At 46.3% G+C, this 21,459-nt stretch overlaps 2 protein-coding genes across 5 annotated transcripts; one reads left to right on the top strand and one right to left on the bottom strand.

The window, feature by feature from the left end:
- The first annotated feature begins 337 nt into the window (after positions 1-337).
- Positions 338-13,312, top strand: LOC117736864 (LHFPL tetraspan subfamily member 2a protein-like). The gene is made up of 3 exons (XM_034542493.1): positions 338-593; positions 8,818-9,467; positions 10,975-13,312. The coding sequence occupies exons 2-3, from the start codon at positions 9,056-9,058 to the stop codon at positions 11,229-11,231; spliced, it is 669 nt and encodes a 222-aa protein (XP_034398384.1). The 5' UTR covers positions 338-593; positions 8,818-9,055; the 3' UTR covers positions 11,232-13,312.
- Positions 13,313-13,758: 446 nt separating this feature from the next.
- LOC117736730 (secretory carrier-associated membrane protein 1-like) lies at positions 13,759-20,488 on the bottom strand. Of its 4 annotated transcripts, XM_034542250.1 has the most exons (10): positions 20,208-20,457; positions 18,985-19,065; positions 18,638-18,751; positions 18,485-18,496; positions 18,076-18,187; positions 17,316-17,444; positions 17,002-17,161; positions 16,741-16,842; positions 16,528-16,645; positions 13,759-16,440 (listed from the first exon to the last, which is right to left on the bottom strand). In XM_034542250.1, exons 1-10 carry the CDS (start codon positions 20,262-20,264, stop codon positions 16,279-16,281), a joined length of 1,047 nt encoding a protein of 348 aa, XP_034398141.1. In that variant the 5' UTR covers positions 20,265-20,457; the 3' UTR covers positions 13,759-16,278. The 4 variants fall into 4 exon arrangements, with proteins under 4 accessions (XP_034398141.1, XP_034398142.1, XP_034398143.1 ...); XM_034542251.1 differs by lacking the exon at positions 18,485-18,496 and having other exon boundaries at positions 20,208-20,488; XM_034542252.1 differs by lacking the exon at positions 18,985-19,065.
- Positions 20,489-21,459: the final 971 nt, after the last annotated feature.

The following is a 21,459-nucleotide window of genomic DNA, read 5'->3' as shown; positions in this document are numbered from 1 at the left end:
GGAGGGATCAATGGACGACCACTGTACCTCCTTGTTTAATATGGTTTAGAGTCCCTGTCGATGATCTGCACTGGTTCTAAACCAATTCAGGGACATATTGACTGAGTTTGGAGCAGCATCGTACAAAATGATGGGTTTCAGTGGTAATTTTCAGAAGAAGCAGCAAAGGAAGGGTGAATAAATCAGTCTCATTTCTTCTTCTTCTTCTTCTTCTTCTTCTTCTTCTTCTTCTTCTTCTTCTTCTTCTTCTTCTTCTTCTTCTTCTTCTTCTTCTTCTTCTTCTTCTTCTTCTTCTTCTTCTTCTTCTTCTCCTCCTCCTCCTCCTCTCTGAGACGAGCGCAGAGCGCAGAGGGGGGAAGGGAGAAGGGGGAGGGAGGAGAGGAAGAAAGCCGACGTCAGACGGCGGTGGGGCGGCTTTACGTTGAGGGGTAGAAAGAGAATAATTACGTCCCGAAGAAAGGCGACTCGAGTGAATGAGCGCGTGGAGGGTTGCGCCGCGCGTGGAAGACAAAACCAGCGTTTCAAAACAAAGGAGAGCTTCTTCTTCTTCTTCTTCTACGCCTGCAGAAACCTCTCCACCACGCTGACTTCCCGTAAGTACAAGACAATGCGCCAGGGTAACGTAAAGCGTAACGTTGTTTGAAAGTCTGGCAGGAGTTCATGTCGCCGAAAAGTGTCGTTAATGAGCCGGTTGTTGTCGCCACATAGTCTCGCTTGTAGGTCAGAGTCCTTCATGCTGTCAGGAAACAACTCTCCTTTTCTCAGAACTCGTCGCGCGACGCTGTGTTTATTGGCGGCGGCTGTTGTTGTTGTTGTTGTTGTTGTTGTTGTTGTTGTTGTTGAAAGGAAGTGTACATGCTGCATTGATTCCGGTGCTGAAGGCGACTCGTGTGGTGGCGATGACGTGTGTGGACCGGGAGAAAGTGAGCCATCTAAAGGTGCAGCTCTGCGGTCGCGCGACATCTGGCAACAGCTGGAAATCACAGCGCAGTGACTTCTTAGAGAAATCACCTCCACCAGAAGCCCAACAGCTTGTTACACGGCTATCTAAAGATATTTTAAAGTGTTTTAAAAAAAAAAATCCTAATCGGTCTTTCACACATGTCTTTCCAACGCAACCCCGCGTCCTTGACGCGCACGGAGAGGAGGTCCACCCATGTGAGAGCCACCCATGGAGCTCTCTGGCCGACGCACCCTGAGAGAGGGGAAGTGGCTCCACATCATAAACTAAACAAAACCAGGAACAGCCGTTGCGTGTTTATTCTTGCTGAGTTCAAGGACAAACTCTAGTGACATGATGAGTGGAGGAAGTCGCCCTCAACAAAACGTTTACACTGTTGCAAATCCCATTTTTCTTCAGCGTATTAACAACAAATTCCAGCAGTTATTTTATTATTTATTTTATTTTATTTGCCGCTGTAATTTACTTTTTGGTGGGATTGCCCTGACCTGCCTGCTTTTCCTAGATTGAGTTTTGACAACCGCACAGGGTGACATGTGCAAACTTGTTTGGTGTCACTGGATCTGGATGGAGAAATTTGATGGCGATTGCTTTTTCAGTTGTGAAAAAGCAAGTTGGGTTTCCTAGTGAACACAAAAGTCTTTGAATGTCAAATATATCCATTGTGGTCTGGTTTATTACCAGCCAGAAGAGAAATATGTAACAGAGTCTTCTGTGACTGATTTTCAACCTGTGAACATCTGCAGAACATCGGAAGATGGTCAGTGATTTATGAGTAGAACTATAGGAGAAGACAACACATTCAAATAGACACTTCCAGATCGTGACATTGTTCTACATTCACTTCCCTCAGAGTGCGAAATTCGTCTTGTAAATTCGAAATGACCCTTTGTGGATTCTACAATTTTTTGTTTTCACAGCGCACGTCGTAACTTTCCATGACAAGTCCACTGATCTTGTGATGTAAAATCAGTGTAGTGTCCCTTTTTAGTGCAGGGAGGTTCTTGTCTTTCATGCTTTTTTTTCTTCTATGTGCCAAGTTAGATTGTTAATGCAGTGCTCTATGCAGCCATTGTGTGGTGGCGTAGTTACCGATATCACAAGCAAGCTTACGTATTGGTGGACTCATAAGCGACATCCAAACACCTCCTTTACTGTAAAAGGGACGATCTGGAGCTCTTGAGAAAAAAGCATGAACTTTGCGTGTGCATCATCTTTACAGAAGCAGAGGAGGTGAGGAGGGAGCCGAGCAAAAGCCGTCTCATTCCTGTCTTTGTGCGAGTGAAATGTGAGGGTCACTGAGGGGCTTTTTGTGCGTCACAAATGTTGGGGCCCCGACGGCGTCGAAGCGGGGAGCGAGGGGGCCGGGGGTGTTGCACATATTGAATAGGTTAGGGGGCCACGGCGGCCACTCTTTGACAACCCAGGGAGGTGCATTCTGGGCCAACGGTGGCGAGAGGCGGGGGGGGGGGGGGGGGGGGCAGCACATCTTTGTGCTGCCTTTTGTTTGAGCGGAGTGGCACCAGATGAAGCGGGCCTTCTCTTTTTTTCTCTCTCTCACTCAGTTACACTCACGCACAAACGGGCCTCGCCTGACGCTCTCCTCCGGGTAAGTCATGCGCTTTGATGCAATTACACCCCGGACGAGCGAGCGCAGGGTGGATCCTTCTCACAGTTTACGGGTGTGTATTTGTTTTTGGTGTTTGTGCGTCAGTAACTATTGTTTTTCATGAACGCTGTTGGGAACTGTTGACTTGCTGTTTACATTTCTGGGGCCTATTATTGTCGTTGAGATCGGCTGCTGGCATGTCTTCACTCCAGTCGGAGTAAATTACATTGAATGTTTTTTTTCCCCACAACTTGAATTGCTTTATAGTGTTTAATCTGGGTCTGTTTATTACATCAACATTAACTCTGGAGCACTAAACTTGCGTCTGATAGCCATCCATCACTCAGTTGTTGGAGTCATGGGACGCGAGTTGTGGCGAATGCCTATCCATGGGAAACATCTTCTCCACTTGCAGCTCTTTCTCTTTTTATGCACATGCAGGGCTACCAAAGCGACGGCTCACGTGGTTGTGGTTAGCGAGAAAGGGGCTCTTAAAGGCTCTTTCTTGGGCTCTTCTTTCACAATGTCTGGGAGGACTCAAGAGGGACTTGAGGAAACCAACAAAGCCAAACTCGACTTTGTGTCTCTTTTTTGCCACCTCTCCTCTCCTGTTGGGAGCATTCTGGGAAAACAGGTAAATGTTCGCCCCCCTGAAGCTCCAGGTTTAGGTGTGACAATCAAAGGGAAAATTAGCTTTGTATGCAAGTTCTCTTGTTTTTTTTGTTTGGTTGGAAAAGGCCTTTGTTCTCTCGTCGAGTTTCGTGTTTCACAAGTTCACAAATCTGTCATTTCAGACCCCTGGAGGGGGCTGGGGGGTAGGGGAGGTCAAACAGGAGCTCAGTGTTGATCTTTTGCTGTTCCGTGGATGTAAATTAACATTTACGAGGCGTCCCCTGGAGGGCATGGCTGTCTCTATTGCGGCAGGTGTTCTGGCTTGCCCACTGTTCTTGCATCATCCCCAACAGAATAGAGACTTGATGAAGACGAGAGAATGACGTCTGTTCTTAAAAATGAATAGGCGATTGATTGAGGAATTGAGCGTTGAGGGTGTGATGTTTTTCCAGTGTCTGTTCAGTATTCAAGCTACTGCCATTGCTTCATTCTCCCACACTTCGCCTGGAGCTCCACCGCATTCTTTTATGAAAGAAGGATACGTTTTGTCCTGCCCAACTCCGACTGGTATCATACTAGTTTCACATCGCTTGTTTTTTTGTGTTCTCCTGACTCTCTTGAGGGATTTCCTTACTGTGTCCACATCTTCTTTGGGTAGCTGTGTGTAGCTCCGAAGATGACGAAGCAGCCTCTTATGTGGTTTTTGGTTTGAGGGCCTTCCTCCTGGCTGGTCCAGATGCATGACCAGACCAGGCCAGGCTCTGCAGCTTAGGGGACAAGATTGCCTTGGTTTGAGGTTGTTGGTCAGGATCTATGGAGTCCTCCCCGCCCAGATCAATGGGGGGGGGGGCTCAGATATGCTTTCCTAAACCAGAGATGCACCGAAACTCACACCGATGTCAGTGACTCAAATAGCTGGATCGTGTATGGGTTCTAGTGGGTCAATCTGATACGTCCATTTTATTAAAAGACAATTCACTACATGTATATTAACTTAATAATATGAAGTGCATATGAAGTGCATTACACATAAAACGGTGACCCCAGCCACTTCCACAGAGCTTATTCATTAGGATCGGTACTCTGGTTTCATGGCTGTGCTATGGATAAAATCTAAAATCCCAATATTTATTTACCAAGAACGTGATATTGCAACACTATTGTAGGGTTGACTATTGGTGCTTTCACAAAAATATATACACAATATGTTCTATAGATGAAAAATCATCTGTAGTGTGGATATAATGACTAAGTGGGTGAAGGCAAATTAGATCACCATACATAGCTTTTAAAACCAGGAAAAGACAACACATACGCCATATTACAATATCCAAAAATTTAAGTTGATATCTGGTGTCACAATATTTATATAATATCGATATATCGCACAGGCTTAACCCAGGTGTCGCTACCGCGACTGAAAATGTCTGACTGGTGCATCCCAACCTGAACATTGACAAGCTCATGCCATTATAGAGAAACAAAAGCATTTTTCATCGTCTCTTGCACTTTTTTTAATCAACAAATGCTGTGTCCAGCCTCTTTTCATAGAACAATCTGGGTCAACTGCGTTCTCTCAACCACCCACCTTTGGTCTTCGTTCACTTTCACTCTCCAGAACAGACCACGGTGGCCAGCACTCATTTCACCAGCACCTTGGCTTGCTACCAGAGCCTCTGCTGATATTTCGGACCAATTACTCCAGATTTACTACTTGGCGGGTTCCTTCAACTAACGGCCAACTGACTGACCCACTTACGCCTCGTATCCACTGCTTCGTCCGGGGGCTTTGACAGGGCTCGGCTCAAACTGACGCTACGCTTCATTAGTAGACGTTTTATTGAGCCTACAGGCTGCTCGGCCGACCGGTTTTCACAACCAAACTGTTGGCCCGTGATACCATGCGAGAAAGTCTGTCTCGCAGCGGCAAGGAGACTGTTTCGTGTTGGCTCGCTGAATGAAGGATTGGAAAACTGTGTGAGTTGGCCTCAGGCCTTCACTTCGTGCACGTAGTCCTGTGGGACTGGGTTTCTGACCAGCGAGCAGTGGGGAAGTGAGCGGGTCCAGATCAGATGCGGAACGACATCGCCGCTTTCATCTTGCGGCGTACCTGCTGAGTAAACGATTGAACTTGGCATCGTGGGAGGACTCACAAAAGCGGCGGGATGCCCCCAGATCTGTCGGTGCTGGTGTTGATGCATATCTGTGACGGGCGACTGCAGAGGGAGCTGCGGTAACGGAGATCTGACGGTTTGAAGATGCATATCTATCAAAAGCAACCGGGGCGGCCGAGAGACCTCTCGCCGGCGCCGCCTTGGCCATGAATAAGACATAACTCTGAGCGTCTGATGTGTCAAAGTTCTCCTCACCCTCGGCGCTCGCATAAACGCACAGAAAACCCCCGACCTCGCCGAGGAAGTTTCCCAGAAGTCTGTTCAACGGAAAAGTGTTCCTCGGTTTCAGGATGCAGTGACCTCTCATTCAGGTCACCAGCTGTGCCGATTAGGATCTCTCATTCAAACGATTGGAACATTTATGATCCGGCGTTAAAGACCGTAAAGATAATCCTTCGAGTATGAAATCAAGATGTTATCAGTGTGGCCGTCATATCATTAATATCCACTCGCAAAAAAACAACAACATACAGTACTTGACATTTTCACCTCGCAAAGGGTGAAGGGATTTCCGGGGACGGGGATGTGTGTGGCACAAGGTGCCCGCCAACGGCCTTGACGAGGCGCATTCAAGCTCCGTCCTTGTAGATTAAAGAGGCAGTGAGGCTAATTTGAGGGACGTCGTAGTCTTAACAAACAGCGCCATGCCCGGCCTGGATGGACCGTGTAATCAGCTGTAAACAGAAGACTCAAACTCCACATAGAAACCCCAAACTGTAGCCTGGGTGGCTGAGACCCATTGTAACTATTGCACACACACATGCTTGCAAATGCATGTTCCTTTGTCGCCGTAATTCCCCTGGAAGTAGAATCGCAAGCGTCTCTTCAGAGTTTAGATTGAAAGAAGACAGTCGGACGGATCGTTGCTGACGACGCAAGACCGCGCCTCGTAGGCTGTCGAGACAGACACCGATGCTTCCTGTTCATATCTGCCGTTTCCTTTTTTTTGCGGCGTTAATCTCAAACTGAAATTTGCTTCCTCAGTTTATCTTCAGGCCGGCTGATTATACCCCCATTTATTTTTGGCTGAGTGGTTATTGAATCTCTAATTAGGAATGCGAAATTGTGGAATTTAAGCGGAGATGTCGATGTGGCAGATATTAAAGCATTGGAAGTGCTTGAAAACAGAACCGCAGAACTGCAGACGCGACTGAGTCCAAGCCGAGCGACACCCGCATCCTAAGCGTTTCAAATCCCATACCTCGGCTCCTCACATGCCGTCATGCCTGTGACTTTGTTATCGTGACCCAGTTCTGCTGGTTTCTACTCGACCTCGGATGAATCAGTCAGCCTTTTTAGCCGCATGAGATAATACTTTGTATTTTGTGGCCAGGCCAGGGGAACGTCTGAAGTGTTTCCTCCTTTGAACCGACTCAGATTGTATCAGACAGAATACAGCATCAGTGTTCATTCCTCACAGATGTGGCGGGGTGATTTACCATCCTGAATGGAGGCTGGTGGGGAGGTTATGTGCAACCTAATACCACAGTAATTCCCCTGAATGTTTTCTCTTAATGAATGTTTTTGTGCTGAACTTTTCATCACCAACGAAACGGTCCCCTCTTATCAGTTTAGCCTCGCTTCTCTTTTATGTCAAAGTCATAAATCCATTGGGCTGATACACTTTTTAAAGAGCCCAAATTACAAAAAGAAAACTCGACCCCTAGAATGATTGAGGCTATTGGTGCTCACAGAAGTGAAGAATAACATTTGAGAAAATGTAACAGCAACTTGTCTTGCTAGAAGAATTATCCCTGTGACAAACCTCGCTGTCAGCAGTTAGTCGGGACTATTTCTTCAGTAGGAACCACTTCTAAAGGAAACACTGGAATTCATCTTTTATTCTTAGAAAGTATATCTTTTAATAGAACCCTAAATCGCTGCCCACATCTCTGATTTGCTCGGCGGTTCAAATGTCCTTAGGTCTGGTGTTGTGCTCGTTGACGGCTGTTGGAGAAACAGTGAACAAAACAGCTTTAAAGGGGGGATTGGGAATGGGGACATCATCTACATCAGAACGATGGCTAAATCCATGACACGACAGAAATTGACTTACAGAAGAACTGCTCGTGTGACGTGTGAAGGGAACATCGCTCGCTGCTGATTTGTCAGGATGAAAACGACAACATGATACCCTCCACACACAAGGTCGCGCCGAAACATTTCACTCTGGGTTAACGGGCTAATAATGGTTTATTGCTGTGATCACCATTCAATTCAGTTTATTTTGTATAGCCCAATATCACAGATTACAAATTTGCCTCAGAGGGCTTTACAATCTGTACACATACGACATCCCTGTCCCAGGACCTCACATCGGATGAATTCAATGGCATTCACCTCCGTTGTATTGGCGCGGAGGCACCAAAATGGACAGACATCTCAAAACCTGGGAGGAAAAGGGGTCTCCCAACCTTCTTCTGTGGGGCCGGGGGGGGGGGGGGATATCACCGACTCCACTAGAGAGATCCATCAGGACAGCAGTCCACCACGCATTGTTTTTGAACCCGGCTCCCACATATTTTCCTGTGTGTGTCATCATAACGCTGGATCACGACACTCATGACATCAGAGTGCTTCTGAGAACCCCCCCCCCCCCCCCCCCCCCCCTTGTTTCCACGAGCCCACGGCTGTGTCAAGGCCAGTGTGGCCACGGCAACGAGATCATAACATAGTAACAGCAATCGCTTTGATTATAGAGACCTATACATGCTCGCTCAAAAACACACACACTGACTCACGCACACAGAAACACACACACACACACACACACACGCTCTAAAAAAGTTATTTGTAGTCAAGTTTGGATTGCTGTCGAAAGATATTTCTTCAGACTGCAGTTTAAATGGTGCGCTGATCTGGACTGATCTGTGTTGACAGCTGCTCAGTCGCAAAACACACACGGCTCCTGTCATTTACGCAGATATCAATCGCACAAAGGCCCGGTGGGCGGTGAGTGGCGACTGTGTGTGTGTGTGTGTGTGTGTGTGTGTGTGTGTGTGTGTGTGTGTGTGTGTGTGTGTGTGTGTGTGTGTGTGTGTGTGTGTGTGTGTGTGTGTGTGTGTGTGTGTGTGTGTGTGTGTGTGTGTGTGTGTGTGTGTGTGTGTGTGTGTGTGTGTGTGTGTGTGTGTGTGTTCGTGTTCCGAAGGACATCTGGAAGTGTTGCTCACTGTGTTGCACTCGCAGCCGGCTGATGGTGAATGTGAAGTAGCGCTCTGTGGGAAGATCTGGGGTCTGTTCGAGGACAATGGTACAAATGAAACATCCCGTGGGGCGAACACAAGGGAGTCGGTGATTCATAGCGGATGGGAAACCATTCGCCGTGCATCCTTCTTACCCCTCTTTTCTCACCCCCCTTTCCCCTTGCACGAGTCCGTTACTCCCACTTCTCATGAATACAGTTTCCTTGTGTCTCTGACCCTCTCGTGTGTCTCTCTGTGTCTGTGGGTGTGCCTTTACAGACGGTGCCATGGCCGAGGGAAGCTGCTTCGGTGCGCTGTAGCTATTTGGCGTGACCAGAGCCGGACCTTGCCCTCGGAGGAGGAAAGAAAACATCGGCTCAGATAAGGATAGGAGCCAAACAAGGAATCTGCTGGACCTTTCTGTTTATCAGGGAAAGGAATTTAAACTCTGTTGCTTCAAGATTATTATTATTTTTTTTTATCATCGGCTGTTGCCATCTCGGAAAGAGTTGACGCCATGTGCCATGTTATTGTAACATGCCGCTCCATGCTGTGGACGCTGCTCAGCATCGTTGTGGCCTTTGCCGAGCTCATCGCCTTCATGAGCCCCGATTGGCTGCTGGGATTCCCTCGGTCGGACCCCAGCGCGGGCGGGGCGGGCGTGGGCTCCGGGGACTACCGGCCGTCTCTCGGCCTCTACAGTAGATGCCTTCGTGTCGGGTCCCGGGGAGTGATGGTGAGCTGCGGGCCCTACGCCGGGGCCTTTGAGGAAGTGGCCAGCGGCTTCTGGCAGGCGGCCATGTTGTTTCTGGCCGCTGGGATATTAGTGCTGGGAGGAGTGGCCTGTATCTCCGTGTTCAGCATGTGCTTCCAGAGCATCATGAAGAAGAGCATATTCAACATCTGCGGATTGCTCCAGGCCATCGCAGGTGAGATATCCATTTGTGTTGGTTTTGCACATATCCGACACACACACACACACACACACACACACACACACACACACACACACACACATCAGGAATCAGTTTTAGTCTAAATCTTCTATTCTTATTTTCAATAGTGTACACTAGGGATAGACAGGAAGAGAGTGAGAGAGATGATATGTAACAAAGATACCCAGCTCAAATCAAACCAACCACTTGGCCAACAGGACACCCCAAAGCACAGCAGTATATATTAATTGTAAATGCTGTCAACAAACATCAAAATCTGACCTCAAAATTCACGTTATTTAATTTGATAGTTTATTGCTTCTTATTTTCTAAAATATCATGAACAAATACTTTTTCAGTGCTTGTTCGCCTATCTCTGGGTATCCGGATTTTGTGGGCAGCAAACATGGGATTCAACAAGCCATTCAGATTCTTATGTCTCAGGTAGGCTCATTAGAACGCGGCCAATCAGAGCAGACTGGGCTTTTTTGGGAGGGGGGGGGGGGTTCAAACAGACAGGCGCTGAAATAGCTTTATGAATACAGGTATATTCAGACGGACAGTATGAGAAAAATAAAGGTATTTTTCAGCGTTAAAGCATGTAAACAAACAAAATACGAGTATGAACCTGAAAATGAGTATGATATGCCCCCTTTAAAGTCGGTGAATGCCTTTCTCCCTCCAATGAAGGCTGGTGGGCCCGTGAAAACACAAGACCATGAATTTATTGCTATCCCCTGTCTAACTGATATATTGAAATGTTATAACCGTGCCATAATGTTGCCACTAAAATGCTAATGATTTCACCCTATAAACCCCCAAACGTTTACACTCATTCTCTTTCATTGCCAGTTAAAAAGGAAGGAAAATTAGCACCCTCGGGGAACCAGGGAAGGATCATGTGCAAACACCAGGAGCTGAACGGCTACATTTCACTTTCCACCGCAGCTCATGCTAACAATCAGAGTTCATAGCGGTTGCACACCCATGCAAGCCTATTACTATATGTTTTATAATCACACTGTAGCCTTTGGGGAATGCCTCCGCTGCTGTCGAGTTTACAAGTTGAAACGTCTGATTTTATGAGTTGGCAACGTTAAGTGGCGTGCCATCGCTCTTCTCCTAGTTGGAGGTTGGATATTCCAACCGAACCTCGCCACGTCTTGCTGCATGTTTCCACAGCGATGGGCTCCCACAGGTGCGTTTGGCCGGACAGGCCTGTCGAGCGGCTGATCTGTCAATGAGTGACATCACTGCAGGAGCGGTCAAATGGGGGCCTTTCCTCGCATCACAAATCAAACGCTTGTCAGCTGAAAGAACACACACACACACACACACACACACACACACACACACACACACACACATATTCCTCGCCAGAGTTGAGTCACCGCGCTCCCAGTTGCTCTGTGATCAGTTTTCTCTGCCCCGATGTTTACGTGACTCAACCCCTCGTCTCATCGTCTGCTCTCTCTCTCTTTGTCTCTCTTTCTCTCTCCAGGCCTGTTGCTGATGGTGGGCCTCATGCTGTACCCCGCCGGTTGGGGTTCAGACAAGGTGATCGGCTACTGCGGGCCCGAGGCCTCGCCCTTCAGGCCGTCTCTGTGCTCCCTCGGCTGGGCGTTCTACGCGGCGATAGGGGGAACGTTGGGATCCTTCCTGTGCGCCGTTTTGTCCGCACAGGCAGAGATCGCCACCTCCAGCGATAAGGTCCAAGAGGAGATCGAAGAGGGGAAGAGTCTGATCTGCCTGCTCTGAGCCTTTTTACGAACCTTCGGTGGAAATGCCAGGAAATCGTCCTTGTGTGATTTCTGCTTGCGTGGACACTTGTAGATCTCAGTGGAGGGAGGACGGACATTTCTCTGAATGATTATCTTCAAGCTAGGCATGGATAAAATCAACGATTGTTGAAAAGATGGAAGACTCTGTGACAGCTTCAAGCTGAGCGGTTAAACGGACAAAAGGGCTCCGGCACAGCAGCAGGCCAATGAACTTTGCCTGTAGACCAATGTTTTTTGACCCGTGATAGTGTTTTTATATTTGTACTAATTCTCACCTTAAACAAACCACTGTGCTGGAATAGATTAGTTTAGAGGAGTTGGTAGTGGATGCGTCGTTAGTGTTCCTGTGGACAGACTAACATCGGCCGTTTCTCAATATGCGTTCTTGTCCGTACTTGTGTTCTCGTGGACTTGTGAAACGTCATCAGTCGCGGCCCAAGTACTGCCCGGATGTGACTTGATCCGCCCAGTTTCCAAAGGATGCATCAGAGGAGACTTGTGCGTACTTTGGACAGCCAATATCCCACAATGCATTTCGCACCAGCGACTGGGAACAATGGCGGAGGAGAAAATACTCAAATGAAAGTTTACTTTTTATAAATACTACTGTTGTTGAGTCACGGAATGTAATTTTAGGATGTTTTCAGGCGAGAAGTTATTAGTTTAAGCATCAAATCCGTTGTCGGTTTGTCGAGATTCAGCCGATAAAAAATATGCGCCGACGGTTTCGGAGATTTGAGCGAGCCTGCAGCCCCGGGCGGTCAGCGCTCAGTATGGCCGCCGAGAACAGCCTGATGTCGGCAGGACGTTTTTAAACGATCCGCTGGCTCTGATGTCTCCGTAGCGGTTACACATGAAATATCATTAAGGTTTAGAGCACAAAGAGTTTTTTATTATTATTATTAGTTAAACCCTCTAACTGAGGGTTGCAATTACATGTGTTAATATAACTATATATATATAACAATTTAAAAAACAAATTTCTCTTTTTACAATGAATAATTGGAGTAAACTCATGAGCACGAACAGCTGACGTGGTGACGTCATCAAGTTCGCTGCTGTTCCAATTGCAGAAAGACCGTCCTGAGTCCTCCGGAACTCCAAAAGAACACAAGTCTGTACTCAGCGTACTTTGGATTGAGAAACGGCCAGTGTGTAGGTGTGTAACGCCATTATATGTTCATTCCCACGGTTCACCTGCAAACCACAGCAAACCACTGAACACTACCAGATGTCTGCACTAAGCTCCCAGCAACAGATCGCATGCGTGTGTGTGTGTGTGTGCGTGCGTGTGCGTGTATGTGTGCGTGTGTGTGTGTGTGTGTGTGTGTGAGACAGACATGGAATTTTGAGGTTTCTAAACGTCCACATGCTCCCGATTGTACGGCACAGCAGGACAGTAAGACGAGCTAACGTTACGCCGCTTCACGGATTGTCGTTTGCAGCTTGATAACTGGTAGAGTATGTGAAAAGGAGCAGAAAAGGAATAGGGGCTCAACTTTCATGGTGCTCACACGGGGGGGGGGGGTTGTTGTTATCTTATGACAAATGGTACAGACGAGATCTGGCTTTGTAAAGACGTTCAATACACAAAAAGAAAAATCCAAGAAGCCTCCGTTTTGCTGGATGAATGCAAAGCGGGTCAGCGGCGTTTTATTGTGGTATTTTTGGAGATCCTCCACGATATTGTGTTTTTCTCCCCGATAGTGTTTTTTTTTGCACTCGGCCCTCGATTCGTTCCACTCTGCTTCCCATTTTCCCCAACCGTGATTCCTTAAGTTGCTGTAAAAATGTAGTATATCACGTGACCGCTTTGACTCATTGTAGATGAGATGTGCAATAATTCAACTGTAGCGCGTTTGCGAGCGGACCCAGAGGATGAGACATTCCTGGTCCGCCTGTGCCTAAATGAATAGGTTTACTGTGCTTTTGTTACATTAACAAAAGAGTTAACGGCACCCGCGGCACATTGAATGATGCCACATGTATGAGAGTTCCATGTGTGCGTGGAAAGATACAGTCCGTACTTTGTACTCCAATAAACCAGGCCTTTAGTAATTCTGTCTGTCTGTGTTATGTATTTACAACTTTTATTTTCTGTCTCTGACACAGTCCTTTCTGTTAAAAAAAAAACTTCCTGAGGAAACACTGACACCTAGTGATGGAAAGAAGATACCACAAAATTAGTTTCCACTTCCGCCAATGCTTCACATGCAGGGCTGCAAGATACATTTGGAGGCTTTTAATAAATACTGCTAGGTTTTTACTTCTTCAATCCTCGTAAACCTGTTAAAATGTAAGAGTTTGACCAGTGGACATCAACTTTTTGGTTGAACCACTCTCGACTGTCTGTACGCAAACTGTGACGAGGGGTCACGAGTAGACGTGGATTCATTTGGAAGGTTTTCAAGGCTGGGACCCACTGAATAATTTCTCTGTAAAAACTTTGGTTTATGTCGTTTTTTTTGGCAGTACAATTTACAGCAAAAGAAGTTGCGTAACTCTCTGAAAGCAATATTTCTTTCAAATTTTATTTCATGTTAATACCATAAATATACAAAACTCAAACTATTTCACATGCAACGAAGGCCAGACAAGAGTGTGTTACGTTTTTTCTTTTTACATGTGATTGATAATGAGGATCAAATTTTCAACTTTACAAAATATACAAGTGTCCCTTTTTTAAATTCTTTTAGGGAGTTTCCCCTCTGATCCAATGAAATCCCGTGGTCACAGGTCAAAAACACAGTTTTGTGTCATAATTACCGACGGTGGCATTGGCTTCATTTTACTATGGATACATGGGAATCATGTGGGTATTTATCGCAAAGAAAAGTTGTGAAATAATCTTAAAACTAAACATGGCAAGGGAGCAAATCACCAACCGAGGTTTAAAAACTAAAATAATAATCTAAATGGACATTTGGTAGATTTCTCACAGCTTTTCAGGACATAGAATAACACTTGAGGGAGATTATGTTTATGATCTCTTCTTCTTGCCTTTCATACCCACGCGACACACATCCTCATCCATACCAGCGCACCTCTTGCAAGGGTGAAGTTGCAAAGTCACTTTACAATCTAGCTGATGCTATGATCATGTCATTATAAAACCGCACAGAACATAACACATACATGTCGAATCAAGCCAAACAAATTTGAAATGCAAACGACTTTTAAATTACCTCGTAAATTAAAAAAAACAAAACACGTTTTGTCTTTTATGCTAAAAGGTCGACGTAAAACAAGTGCAGTGGATATTAAAAAACAAAAATATTTGCAGACAAAAACAAAACTGCCAAACACGGAGGCTTACTTCATGATTAATTACTGACCTTCACACTCGCAGGAGTATTTAAACCACTGCAGAGTTCAGTACATATATTTGTAATAACAGCAGCGCTAATCATCAGTCATCTATCTTCAGACGAGTGCGACACAAATGTGACCCACGGTCCATATTTCACTTAAGTGACAGTAGTGTGAACAACTTGGTTATCATTTTATAGAAATTAATTAATGTCCATCATGTTATCTCAATGCTCATTTTGGCCAGTAATCCGACACTGACGAGAGGAAAAAACATACGGGCTGACTTTCTTTCTTTCTGTAAAAAGGGACCGGTTAGTCTGTCATTACACAGGATCAATGTTTTCTTTCCTTTCTATTTCACGGATGCAGGTTAATCTCTAGAAAAAGCATAGCTTTACCACTGTCCACGTCATCTTCTGCGAGAAAAGGCCGGCCACGTCTCTCCCTATGAATGAATGGTACGCGTCCCTTTTTCGTCAGGAAGCAGGACAGTGGGAGGCTACGACCCAGCGGCCCTCAGATTCACAGCAGTGTTAAGTTTTGAGTGACGGGCCACTAAAAGGAAAAAAAACGACTGGGATGGAGCCACATAGCAGTCTGTTAATGTCATACATACGTAAAGGAAAATGCAAAGTTTCTTTAATTTTATGTCCACCTCCTTTAGTGCACCAGAGCCATGAAATCATGTGACTGGGCCTCTTTTTAGGTTTGTGGTGAGAACCGGTGACCCCGTTGACCTGGGTGTTCAGCGCGTCCTCACAAACAGATCCACTCATCAGTCAAACGTCCACCTGGGGACATGCCATAACTTCACGGCTCACTTCTCACAGAAAACACCCAATAAACAACCCAGCTGCCACCTGTAGCCAGAGGAAAGGCTACCTCGAGTGAGCTAAACATGCATGTCGTCGTCATCAGAGATGCTGGCTCCGCCCACGTTGTCAATCAGAGGAGCACACACAAGTGGGAACAGTTGCTCAACCGACAGGTGCCACTGCAGCGCTGCTGGGGGGCAGCAGGTGCGTCCCTAACATAAGAAGATACCAACATATTTCTACTTATGTGAACTACCAGGATGGTGTTTTGTCTCAGAGTCGAAGCACAGGTGTAGGACAAGGAACAATTTATGTTTCAGATTGAAATGACCAAACTCCGGATTAACCCCCCCCCGAAAAGAACAATTGCACATTCACACGGAGGGCAAACTTGCACTGTACATTTGGCATGTGACCAAAAACAGAACTATGTGCAAAAACACCATGATCGGATTATCACTCTTCATAACTCTGTACTCTATGAACCAAAGCTATTTGGAGGTCATCAACATGACAAAAACACGGTAAGCCAGAACTGCTACCTCTGCCTGAACCTAGGATCACCTTCAGGGGGGGGGCACGCCTCGAGTCACTTGGTGGATGCTTCATGGGATGTGAGCAGACATCTGACTGAGAAGCAGACGGGAAGAATGTGGGCGGTGAAACTTGATCTCAAGTGAAGGTGGACAACTCTGGTTACTTTACTCCGTCTCCGTTGTTTCCTCTGACTCTTTGCACATCCTGAGCAAAGTGTGCAGCGTGAACTTGGCGGGACAGTGTTCACAAATAGAATCAATTTGCCAGAGTTGTGCATCCCCAACTTTTGTGTGTTGTGTGTGTGTGTGTGTGTGTGTGTGTGTGTGTGTGTGTGTATGCATGTGTTGTGGTTGCGTCAGTTTATGGCTGAGGTTTGAAAGCCCCGCGGGCAGCATTGGTCGCAGCGTTGGCCGCGGCGTTGGCCGCCGCAGTCTGAACGGTCTTGTTGGACATGACCCCGGTTGCGAACTCCTGCTGAGCCTTCTCGAAACTGGCACCGGTGGTGCGATACAGTGCGTGCACCTGGAGAGAGGAAGAGGAAAAAGGTGAGCCTGGAATCAAGTAGAGTTATTTTAGATCCGCCCCCTCAGGCACGCAGTGCCACCTCACCTTTTTAAACATAATGAGCGAGCCCACGGATAGCGCGGTGAAGAGCGCCGCAATCAGTAACATGATGATGCCCACCGGGATACTGGTGTTCAGACCGGTCAAGGCCGCGATCCAACCGCTGGCAAAACAAAGCAAGGGGCGGCGAGAGTTGAGCGTCAGTGGGCGCTCTGGTCGAGGCACAGGAGCAGTGCAAAAGCTCAACAAAATACTCACCACGTTCCCCAGCCAGTGATGCCGATAGTTTGTAGAACGTGAACCCCAAACTGACAGATATAGACGAAGAAGAAGACAAAGAAGCGGAATGAACTGTCACTCCTGTTGTGGAGACAGAGAACAAGGTAGTGAGAGGGCAATGTGAGGTCAATTCCTCTGTGAAAGTCTGCCGTTGTCCATGTCTTTACTTGGCAACTCTCTTCCCATGTGACACTTTTTTTTTTAAAAACGTGGTGCGATGTCTTTCGTGCGTCGGCTTACCTGAAGGCCCCGTAAAGCGGTCTGTACCAGCAGACGAACGAGCAGGGCGTAAACAGCAGAAACCACAGCAGCGCCAGGCCGAAATCTACACCGCGGGACGTGTCCACGCAGAACCAGGCCAGGCAGCCAAACATGTTCACAAAGAGCGTGCCTGCATGAACTGGTAGAAGGAAAAAATAAAGAACTTTAGGTGTCATTTCAGTGTGTCTGATGACGCATCGACTCTGCAATGCAATACGTTTTTATGGCTCGTCCATGCGTGACGGGAATGTGTGAGAATCAAAGTCAATTGCGTAATATAACGATCCACTTACACATCCAAAGGTTGTACATGATCTTGACAGTCTTTTGGAACTCTACAGGAATATCCACCGCGATATCGTGGTAGAAGCACTGGCCAACGGGGAACTTCTCTGGCAGGGGAGGCCAGTTGTTCTTGCGGCCTGTGTGGACAAAGGCAACAGCGTTTAGATGATGTCTCCCTTTGAAGCATACTTATATCAAAGTGCATGAATCCGAACAAAGGACTGATTTACAGTCCACCGCCAATGAAGAAACATATCAACACAACTGTTCTAGCTTCATTGGTGTTTTAAAACGGCACGTTTTTATGACTACTTAGGAAACTTTAGCGCGAAAAAATACCCGACATTAGTTTTTAAACGGTTGCATACTGTCCCAGATTCTCGATGCCTTTTGAGAATGTAGCGCATAAAGCTCAAAATTGCTTTTCCCAAATGTTCATTCCACATAGTACAGAGTGGCTTTTTCTCAGCTGGGAGCTCGCGCGTTTCATGACACGTGAAAGTGTGGTGCGTCTAAGATGTTGCCAACCCTAACGGTTATGACATAAGCAACGAGGTCTTTCTGCAGAAAATTCTGTTATGCAAATTATGATACAGAATATAATTGGGTGGACAGATGTATACTGTACTGTATATCACATGTGATCAAGGTCACACATGAGTGCCGTGAATCTAGCTTTGATTGGATCGACGACTCAAGACCCGGAGATAAATAAGGTGAATAAGGTAAGGCACTGAAGGGAGTGAAGGGAGTGGTTGACGGACTGACCTCCCGCGGCCCCGTGGGACTGTAACTCTCTCTCCCGACGATCGAGCTCAGCCGCTTTCTTCTCCAGCTCCTCCTGCCTTCTCAACAACTCAGCCTGAGTGCGCGCTTGGTCCTAACACAGACACAGAAATGCTCTTAAAATTCACTAGCCAGCGCCCGACAGCAAGTTAAGATATCCAATCAGGGGAGTAATGAAGGTATTTTATTTGTTTTAGCTAGTTTGAGAAGGGAAAAGAAAGGTGTTACGACTGGGAAAGCAATCAGCTACTGTTAACACACTTGTCTTCTTCGCTTAGCACTAAACTAGCTCTAATATTGCACCGCAAGAGGGAAGCTACAAGTGGGGAAAGTGAAGGAATTAGCACTATTCACGAACGGGGTACGGAAACCACCAGATGAAAGACAGTACCTCATTACGCTGCTGTTGGGCCATCAGAAAACAGATGAGGTATATGAAGGACAAGAGGGAACGTGAACCAGAAACAAAGTCAGAGAGTATCGGTGTGTGTGTGTGTGATATAAAACGACATCTGATTCAATGTATGTGTTCTGTGTGTAGTACCTGAATCTGTTGCTGCGAGTAAGCCGGCGGCTCTTCTGTGGGCTTCATGATGGCAGGTTGTGTGTTCTGCTGCGACGGGGAAGGAGCAGCTTTGGGGGCATCCCCGGGGGGCGCCTGGAAACCAGCGGAGACCCACCGTATTAGTATTTGCGCAATCAGAAACACGTCCCCTGCATAAAAACTGTAAATAGGTCACGGTAACATTTTGTCAGTGAAATCCTTGGTGACTGAGAGGTGGAGGAAGAGAGAAAGAGGGTTGGTGGATAAAATGAGGTCAGTGACTCAAAGGCACACAAACACATGCATGCGCACACACACATCCATGGGGATGCCTTCGTTAAGCTGACCGTTCTGGCATCTGTGAAGGGGTTATACTCCTCCAGACCACCAGGAGGGGCAGACCGCGTCACCTGCGTCACCGAGGGATCCTACGGGACAAAGATCGACCATAAAGCGCTTTAAGAGGGTAAAAGCGACAACCAAAAACACGTATTAGTTGTTGTTAGCATAACCTACCGTTTTTTATTAAAAAGCACAGCAGACCATTGGCTGGGTCTATTTATTCCTATTTTCTGACCATTTATTATTGTTGTGTTGACAACAAGTTGAAACACAAGGTGGAAACACAATAGAAATGCTGATATTACTATATGTGAAGTGGACTTTCTTTCTTTTTTGTGGCCATTTGAAACACTAGGGAATGCCACACTAACTAACACATGCTTACAGGACAGTCTATGTTAGTCTATGGTGGCCCACAAAGTGCCATTAGGAGCCAGCAGCTTGCAGGTGTTCCTTCCATCCAAGACTCCGCCCACTGCTCAACACACCTGCCAGTAGAGGGGGCGGGACTTAACCTTTAAATCCCCGCTCAGGTGTCCTGTTGACGGGCCCCGGTGGAAGGTAAGGTAGTTTACAAAGGGGAATACGTTCCCCTGAACACAGCATACACACACAACAGCGTGCTGCCTGCGTCCAGCCAACAACGACAAAACAAACAAGCCTCCTCTTCACCGTGACCATTTGAACACGTTTTCTGAGAGACGTCGGTGCTCCGTTTCATTCACTGAGATGACCGACTCAAAACAAGTTTCACATTGTGTGCGACGCTTGCGCGTGGACCGTATCGAGTTAACTGTATGTTGGACCACTGGAACAATGTACCACTCCAGCGGCGTGTTTAACCCTCCTGACCGGGCGTCCCATCGAGGAGTGGAGGTGCCTGAAGGCACCACGGACCCAGCTTGCAGCAGCTGCTGCTTCGCTAACCACGCCAAGCTAGCAGGTGTTGACTGACGGCTAGCCAGCTAACGTCATGTGTCTTTGTTCTTAGTTGGCGCGACGTATACAAACAAAACATCCTCGGTAACAACGTGCTCGTTAATGCTGAGCGTCTTCCTTAACAAAGGGAACAACATGATGCGTTAAGTGGTATGAACGACACTTAACAGTTAGCTTGTCCGGCTACAAAGCTCCAGTTAACACTAGCTGTCAAGTTAAGCTATTCGCTAAGACGGTTAGCAGAGCTGCTAAAGTAAGACTGGCCTCGTCGGTTAGCGGAGTAAGCTACCTGGAAGGGGTTGCTGAAGTCCGGGTCTGCAAACGGGTTGCTGTCAAAGTCGGACATTGTCCAGCCTTTCTAATAGCGTTGTTCCTGTGTGGAAGAGCTCCCCGATTACCCAGGATGTTCAGCCTCCTGACCTGACTGCCTCTCTCTGCTCGCCCGCAGTCTTCACCGCCTCTTGCTGATGGAGACCCCTTGCTTTAGCAAGCTAGCCAGTAGCACAATAAAAATGGCAGGAGAGGAGGATGCGTGATGAGCGGCTACGTCACTGCTTCAGCACCGCGGACAGCAGGCACAGGTAGCTGAGGGCCACTCCGTACCTCTGAACGCACTGGGATGAGGTTGTCTCTGGTGTATCGCATACAATTCTTTTTACGTTTTACATAATAGGTATTTTGTTTTCATTATTCAAATGACAAATAGGCTCATCCTTATTTGCTCATCATTTTTCATGTAAGACATGGCCAGGTTAATAAAGAGGTTGGGCCCCTATTGACCTTTACCCTCCATCTCCCACCATATATATATATATATATATATATATATATATATATATATAATTATTATTAAATATATATATCATATATAAATATATCTATATATATCATATATAAATATATCATAATATATATATGACTTACAAACTGAACTAGTGCTCCTGTATTATAATATATATATATATATATATAATGTATATATATCATATAATATATATCATATATATTATATGATATATATATCATATAATATATATATATATATATATATATATATATATATATCATATAATTATTTACATATGGCATTGACATTGAGCATTTGGAGGTCTTCCCACAGAACCCTCTTCTGTCAGACCATTACCTCATAACTTTTGAGTTTATACTCCCGGAGTATACACCGTTAGTCAAAAGTTTCTACACCAAATGTCTAACTGACAGTGCTGTAGCTAAATTTATAGAAGCGATTCCTTCTGCATTTGATTCAATACCCATGTCCTCCGTCTCAATGTGACGGAGGACTCCTGTGCTAACTTTAGTCCGTCCCAGATTGATCATATTGTCGATAGTGCTACAGGCTCACTGAGAATGACACTAGACTTGATAGCCCCACTGAAGAAAAAGACAGTGAGGCAAAGGAGGTTTGCTTCCTGGTATAACCCTCAGACCCGCGACCTAAAGCAAACTTCACGAAAGCTTGAAAGCATATGGCGTTCCACCAATCTGGAAGAATCACGCTTAGTTTGGCGAGATAGTCTTAA

The sequence above is a fragment of the Cyclopterus lumpus genome, chromosome 9 (assembly GCF_009769545.1).
Source record: "Cyclopterus lumpus isolate fCycLum1 chromosome 9, fCycLum1.pri, whole genome shotgun sequence".
Taxonomy (NCBI): Eukaryota; Metazoa; Chordata; class Actinopteri; order Perciformes; family Cyclopteridae; genus Cyclopterus; species Cyclopterus lumpus.
Note: the sequence above shows the minus strand (reverse complement) of the source record. Positions and strands in the feature narration are given on the sequence as shown.